Here is an 8,793-nt window from a genome sequence, read left to right on the forward strand (position 1 = left end):
AATGTATCTTGTAAGTGCTATGTGTGCACAATACACTGTCCCTGTAATGTATCTTCTAAGTGCTATGTGTGCACAATACACTGTCCATGTAATGTATCTTCTAAGTGCTATGTGTGCACAATACACTGTCCATGTAATGTATCTTCTAAGTGCTATGTGTGCACAATACACTGTCCCTGTAATGTATCTTGTAAGTGCTATGTGTGCACAATACACTGTCCCTGTAATGTATCATCTAAGTGCTATGTGTACACAATACACTGTCCCCGTAATGTATCTTCTAAGTGCTATGTGTACACAATACACTGTCCCTGTAATGTATCTTCTAAGTGCTATGTGTGCACAATACATTGTCCATGTAATGTATCTTCTAAGTACTATGTGTACACAATACACTGTCCCTGTAATATATCTTCTAAGTGCTATGTGTGCACAATACACTATCCCTGTAATGTATCTTCTAAGTGCTATGTGTGCACAATACACTGTCCCCGTAATGTATCTTCTAAGTGCTATGTGTGCACAATACACTGTCCCTGTAATGTATCTTCTAAGTGCTATGTGTACACAATACACTGTCCCTGTAATGTATCATCTAAGTGCTATGTGTGCACAATACATTGTCCCTGTAATGTATCTTCTAAGTGCTATGTGTGCACAATGCACTGTCCCTGTAATGTATCTTCTAAGTGCTATGTGTGCACAATACACTGTCCCTGTAATGTATCTTCTAAGTGATATGTGTGCACAATACACTGTCCCTGTAATGTATCATCTAAGTGCTATGTGTGCACAATACACTGTCCCTGTAATGTATCTTCTAAGTGCTATGTGTGCACAATACACTGTCCCTGTAATGTATCTTCTAAGTGCTATGTGTGCACAATACACTGTCCCTGTAATGTATCTTCTAAGTGCTATGTGTGCACAATACACTATCCCTGTAATGTATCTTCTAAGTGCTATGTGTGCACAATACATTGTCCCTGTAATGTATCTTCTAAGTGCTATGTGTGCACAATACACTGTCCCTGTAATGTATCTTCTAAGTGCTATGTGTGCACAATACACTGTCCCTGTAATGTATCTTGTAAGTGCTATGTGTGCACAATACACTGTCCCTGTAATGTATCTTCTAAGTGCTATGTGTGCACAATACACTGTCCCTGTAATGTATCTTCTAAGTGCTATGTGTGCACAATACACTGTCCCTGTAATGTATCTTCTAAGTGCTATGTGTGCACAATACACTGTCCCTGTAATGTATCTTCTAAGTGCTATGTGTGCACAATACACTGTCCCTGTAATGTATCTTCTAAGTGCTATGTGTACACAATACACTGTCCCTGTAATGTATCTTCTAAGTGCTATGTGTGCACAATACACTGTCCCTGTAATGTATCTTGTAAGTGCTATGTGTGCACAATATACTGTCCCTGTAATGTATCTTCTAAGTGGTATGTGTGCACAATACACTGTCCCTGTAATGTATCTTGTAAGTGCTATGTGTACACAATACACTGTCCCTGTAATGTATCTTCTAAGTGCTATGTGTGCACAATACACTGTCCCTGTAATGTATCTTCTAAGTGCTATGTGTGCACAATACACTGTCCCTGTAATGTATCTTCTAAGTGCTATGTGTGCACAATACATTGTCCCCGTAATGTATCTTCTAAGTGCTATGTGTGCACAATACACTGTCCCTGTAATGTATCTTCTAAGTGCTATGTGTGCACAATACACTGTCCCTGTAATGTATCTTCTAAGTGCTATGTGTACACAATACACTGTCCCTGTAATGTATCTTCTAAGTGCTATGTGTGCACAATACACTGTCCCTGTAATGTATCTTCTAAGTGCTATGTGTGCACAATACACTGTCCCTGTAATGTATCTTCTAAGTGCTATGTGTGCACAATACACTGTCCCTGTAATGTATCTTCTAAGTGCTATGTGTACACAATACACTGTCCCTGTAATGTATCTTCTAAGTGCTATGTGTGTGCATTTTTTGTAATTGTTCAGCAGTTAAATGGAAGTGATAGCTTGTGAATTAACAATATTTCAATGAACATGGACGTTAAACAAGACGAAGTATGTTTTCAAATATTCATTTTCACTTTCACAGAATTTTTTGTCAATGTTGATAAAATGACAATTATAATAGAAACAGTTGCCTGGCAGGGCATGTATGTTTGTCACTTCTCCCTATAACATTGGGATTGATGTCAGCTCCATACTGATAAAGTGAAATTGAATGAAACGAACACATTTGATATCATTTAACATCAATATTTGATTAAATACAGTGATTTGACAAGGTATGCTTCCCCTTTCATCAAATTACTACCAAGTGGTGATTGTACAATTACTGCATATCTGTATTACCACAAAATTATATGAACAGAATGTAACGTTAGATACTGTTCCTGATAAATATTGTATAAAATAAAGAGAGCCCCATCATGTAATGTTATCAGAAAGAACAATTTGGAAATCAAGTAAATACAGTATGTGTTTTAATTGATATCTTGTATATAGAAAAGAAGAACACTGAGACAGTTGCAGAAGAAAAGTGATGCAAAGGAGAAGAAAAATGGGAAAGCAGAGAGTCCACCTCAATCATCACACTCTCTTAATGGGACAGAATTAGAGGGTCAACCTGTACCGTCATTACTTACACTACACACCAGAATAAAGGGAATGAGAAGAAATCCGGTTGACAAAATGACAGTTGAAGAAAACATGGTGTGAGCAGGATAACTGCAGGCATAACACTAACCTCTGCTGCAGCTCTTTGTGTTGCAGCCATTGCTGAGTGCTTCCAAGGAAAGATGTGATGTGCAGTCACAGTTTTGTGACTTCTAGTTTGTCAGAAATCTATGGAAATGGTGTAATTGGAAATAATTTCCATTCAAACTCAGTTGCCAGAACACGGACAATTGTTGTAAATATATAAATCAAATTATATATATTATACAAATTATTCATCCAATTTTTTTGGCATCAAAATCCAACGTCAACATTGAACGAGATTGGTTAATGATTTTTTTATGCAAATAAGTGCATTGATTTTGTTGTCTTCTAAATGCAGGGTAAAGGTCAAAGGTGCTTTGCATTCTTTCAGTTCAAGGTCACCACTTGGTGACGAAGTAGCCATGAATACAATCAGCATTATTGAGAATTACGAATTTGGTTTCTTCCGAATAATATAAGATAACTTTTCCTCTTTACTAACAGCTTTTACCTGTTATAAGCCAGTTGGCGTTGTCTTGTGTTAATTAGGATAACATTTCAACTCTCTTTGTCATTTTAATAGTGATATCACTTCACTGAAAATCCACCATCAGGACCATTTTTCAAAAAAAACAACAAACTTCTTTTCTTCTGAAAGGTTCTTGTATTTTCACAACTAAAGAATTTCTTTCTGAAAGTGTTCAAATTTGTCGTACATATTTGTAGTTTGAATAATTTTCAGCTGGATATAGTTTTGTTGCAATAATTCTAGTATGCTGATTGGTAAGATTGTTACAGTAATACATTCTTTACTCATTGTAATTGCTAATCTAGAAACTATTACATCATTCATATGGAGTCACATTATCTCCATTTCTTATTGGTTTGATAGGGTCACATGATAGACAAGACTTCTCTCTCATTGGAGGATAGTCACATGACATCCCTAATACCTGATTTGTTGATTGTTAAATGAAGTCACATGATGTACCAGACTTCTTTGTCATTGGTTGGAAATTGACATGATATATCTAATACCTCATTTGTTCTTGGTTAAATGAAGTCACATGATGTACAAGACTTCACTTGTATTGGTTGGTTAATCACATGATCTAAAGTCTTTAACATGATTGGTTAGAATGAGTCCATGGTGTTAGGTGAAAATAAAGAATTATGAACTACATCGTAGCTTTTTTTTAACAAACAAGTGTAAAACCAGTTTCCATAAATAACAAAAGAAGACCAGAACATTTTAGCAGTTAATACTGTCAGTGTTTTTATTTCATTTAATAACAAAATAGTTTACAAAACATAATGATTGTATAAAATGATATGCCACTGATAGTATTAATAGACACACGTACAACTATCTTCACAGAGGAAATCATTTTGCAGCTTATGTAATATGCATAAAATGTCAAAGCTCCAGTGTAGGATTGATAATAGATGTATGTAGAGTAACACACAACACATACAGTAGTGTACTAGTGTGTTTTGTTACCAAAACATCAAACGAACCAAACTGAATCAATGTGGATGACAATACACATCAGCAGAACAATTAGAAATTAGTGAGGTGTAGAGATAGTACCATTATTCATCCAATACCGCCCTCTAGTGGCACATTATTCAATTATGTTCAATCTTTGATTTTACTTTTCAGTAGCACGTGAAAGATACATTTATCTATTTGGTAAGACTTTGGCTGTGAGGGAAGGACATGTAAGCCTTTTGCTATGAGTGAGGGATTTGTACATGTATCCATTTGTGAGTGAAACTTTCTGTAGAGATACATAAACTGTTGACAGTGTCCAGTACAATGTACTGATAACCTCACTCTCACTCCACTTGAGCATACACTCATAATGTTAGTTTTGTAGTCATGGAAACTTGCTACTTTGTGTATAGTACAATTCATGAATAAGTTAATATAAAAGCCCACCTGCCTGCTTACAGCCACCCACCTAATTATAACTATTGTAAGGTACATTAACTTAACTATCAACTCCATAACACAAACTGAGTTTATGAGTTTCTTACTTGGTTGAAAATACTCAATTCAACTATTCTAGCATAATGTGAATGTCAGTGCATGCCTGCAATCACATTACAATTATTGTCTTACACTATTCTAGCATAATGTGAGTGTCAGTGCATGGCTGTAATCACATTACAATTATTGTCTTACACTATTCTAGCATAATGTGAGTGTCAGTGCATGCCTGCAATCACATTACAATTGTCTTACACTATTCTAGCATAATGTGAATGTCAGTGCATGGCTGCAATCACATTACAATTATTGTCTTACACTATTCTAGCATAATGTGAATGTCAGTGCATGCCTGCAATCACATTACAATTGTCTTACACTATTCTAGCATAATGTGAGTGTCAGTGCATGCCTGCAATCACATTACAATTATTGTCTTACACTATTCTAGCATAATGTGAATGTCAGTGCATGGCTGTAATCACATTACAATTGTTGTCTTACACTATTCTAGCATAATGTGAATGTCAGTGCATGCCTGCAATCACATTACAATTATTGTCTTACACTATTCTAGCATAATGTGAGTGTCAGTGCATGCCTGCAATCACATTACAATTGTCTTACACTATTCTAGCATAATGTGAATGTCAATGCATGGCTGCAATCACATTACAATTATTGTCTTACACTATTCTAGCATAATGTGAGTGTCAGTGCATGCCTGCAATCACATTACAATTGTCTTACACTATTCTAGCATAATGTGAATGTCAGTGCATGGCTGCAATCACATTACAATTATTGTCTTACACTATTCTAGCATAATGTGAGTGTCAGTGCATGGCTGCAATCACATTACAATTATTGTCTTACACTATTCTAGCATAATGTGAATGTCAGTGCATGCCTGCAATCACATTACAATTATTGTCTTACACTATTCTAGCATAATGTGAGTGTCAGTGCATGCCTGCAATCACATTACAATTATTGTCTTACACTATTCTAGCATAATGTGAATGTCAGTGCATGCCTGCAATCACATTACAATTGTCTTACACTATTCTAGCATAATGTGAGTGTCAATGCATGGCTGCAATCACATTACAATTGTCTTACACTATTCTAGCATAATGTGAGTGTCAATGCATGCCTGCAATCACATTACAATTGTCTTCTGGCATTGTTATAATAGTCAACTGTATAGTATGGATTGCTTATGATAAATTATGTCATCTGATCATTTATAAGTTATAACTTTATACCCAGTTTGAGTTAAATCAATTGCAAGTGATGGTTAAGTATACAAGCAATCTGATTAAAATGTGATATGGTGAAAGCAGCTAGATGTCTTTATCTCTATTTGTTTTGGGCGAGGTGATCCCCACCTTCCCACATCTTACCCTCTTATAGAAAATCTCGTTTGAATCCTGTGCTTTTGAGTAGCCAATCAGGATAATCGTTATGTTGGCACCTGCACACACTGGAGAAATTTAAAAAACAAACAAACATGTACACATGAAGGATTGCATTGACGACACGCCATGCCATCTCTTCGAGCGATTTTGAAAGAAGCGTGCTACTTGGTTGAAGAAACCTATGGAGATCCTTGAGATTAAAACAAGATTTTCTATTACACATGATCTGATGTGGGAAGGTGGTGTATACGTACGAATAAATTAGTGTGAGTACCTTTTAAATATGCAACAAAAAACTATTCCCAAAAACATATAAATTCAGTTTGTGCTCCGTTAATGATTAAGTCTTTCAAACAAAGTTCTACGGTACAAGAGTTGCACTGGTAGAATTATATTCTAAGACTGCTGTACAATGATAAAGTCTTGGCAAGATCAGTTGATATATAAATTATATCACCTTAGTTACCACTGACCAGATAGTATCATTTTAACACTCCTTTATGCAGGCATCTGTCTTCAAAGTCTGTATAAATACATCAAATGATCAGATAATTGGTATTTGATTGACAGAGAGAGAAGGCATTTAGTTATACTGGATGGATGCTTTGAAGGCATCAGTAGATCCAGCTTTAACTACACTATCTTCTGGCTTGTTCTTGTTTTTGATGTCTGTGTTACAGTTTGGTATCTGGTAGCAACGAGATTTGTTTGTAGCATATTTGTCCATACGGTTTGTGCTAGCAAATCCCTCAAATTTACTTGGTGTTACTGATGTTGTTATTTAGCTGGTGTTACTGATGTTGTTATTTAGCTGGTGTTACTGATGTTGTTATTTAGCTGGTGTTACTGATGTTGTTATTTAGCTGGTGTTACTGATGTTGTTGTCTCTGTGCTATCAGGGATGTAGCTAATTTTAAAAAGTAACTAGTAAAACAGTAATACATAAAAGGGAGACTTATGAATCTGACAATTGATATGTACCTTGGTTGAAACAAAGACACTTTGTAACAAATTCCTAAAAAAAAAAAATAGCCAGCATGGATTAGGTAATTATTTATTCCAACTGTTGGCCGTTATTTACATCCCTGCTTGATGCCCAAATTACATGAAGGAGACATCCGTCTTTAATAGAATACATTGACTGAAGCAAATGAATTACTTAATTGCACAGACAGACAGACGTGGGTCATTCCTATACATAATTTAATGAATAATTTTTAATTTATATTTAAATTATTATATTGTTATGTTACTTTGATTTGAATACACCAATATCAATAGACAAATTTAACAACATTATTTTTTTCATTTCAGTGCTAAACAAACTGCTGGTTTCAGTTGATTACATCCACATTTTAGAGATGGCCATATTTTCACTTTGAAAAACATTTCATTTAAAAAATATTTTACAGAAATTTATTTTTCATGTGAACACAAAATTTTCAGACTTTTTTGAAAATTGATGCATTTTCCAGCATTAGGGTAGTGTAAAATTATTTGACGCAGTTACTAGTAGTATTCATGGGACTTGTGCTTATATGTAGATTACATCAGTTTTTCGTACGTTTCGGTAATTTATGTAATCTTTGTTAATATATGCAGATTAGTAACAAAATATTTAAATTTATTCACGAATGGATATAATGTATGTAAATGTATTAATTTATGCATGAATAATTTGACATTATGTAAATTGCATTTATTCATGGTTAGCAGTAATTTATGTAAAGTCTCAATTTATGCAGAACTAGTTGCAAATTATGGAAATTGGATGAATTTATTCATGACTAGTCAGTTAATTTATGCAGATTAAGGAAACTAGTAATTTAGTCATAATGGTAGAATTTATTTGAAAGGCTTTATTTACCGAGAACAAGCTGCAAATTAAAATAGTAAGTTAATCAAGATAAGTACAAATTTATTTAAAATCTTTCATGACTTCAGTTAATTAGTGGTCAATATTATTGTAGGTGTTGTAGTTTGCATCATTTTCACAGTTACCTACCAGCTGAGAATTCAACTACTGAATAAAGTGCACTTAATAAGCGAATTATAACTAATAACCATCTGCAGTCCAGATTATAAACAAATTGACAAGCTTAGTGAGATGTGGTATGTTTTTATTATGAACTTGTACTGAAAATTTTAGCGATTTAGGTGAACACCGCCCTCTAGTGGCAACGTCATAGACAGCGCCCCCATGTGACAATATCTTGCAATTAAGAGAACGAGGTAAAAAGCTTTAATGTTAGGTCACAGTATTGATAGAATTATAGATAGCAAGTAGTTCTATAGAGATTGTATTTATCAACTAATTTCATAGAATTTAGAAAGATGCTGTGATATCTGCCGAATCATTTTAAAAAGTCATCTTTAACTTATTTCTTTCACACCATTTTGAATAGTATTATATTGTTTTGTAATTTAACAACAACTCTTAACTTGTAAGTGTTTGTTTGTTTATTATTTATTGGCTACTCAGTGTGGTCTATTTATTGTGTATTTGTAATGTTATTTCATCATTGACTTAAAAGTAAACACTACAATCCAAAATAAAGTTTACATGTTTTCCATTTCTATTCCTTATCGACTGAAATTATATTGATAACACTCACAACACCTCAACATCCATCCATCTAG

At 34.3% G+C, this 8,793-nt stretch overlaps 1 protein-coding gene across 1 annotated transcript in view; it reads left to right on the plus strand.

The window, feature by feature from the left end:
- LOC144447926 (glutamate receptor ionotropic, NMDA 1-like) overlaps positions 1-8,674 on the plus strand; it is a 48,386-nt gene extending 39,712 nt beyond the window's left edge. Inside the window, exon 15 of the mRNA XM_078138027.1 lies at positions 2,545-8,674. Within this exon, the coding sequence (XP_077994153.1) occupies positions 2,545-2,757 (213 nt within the window). The 3' untranslated portion in view covers positions 2,758-8,674. The remainder of the gene's footprint in view (positions 1-2,544) is intronic.
- Positions 8,675-8,793: the final 119 nt, after the last annotated feature.

This window comes from Glandiceps talaboti, chromosome 17 (genome assembly GCF_964340395.1).
Source record: "Glandiceps talaboti chromosome 17, keGlaTala1.1, whole genome shotgun sequence".
Lineage (NCBI taxonomy): Eukaryota > Metazoa > Hemichordata > Enteropneusta > Spengelidae > Glandiceps > Glandiceps talaboti.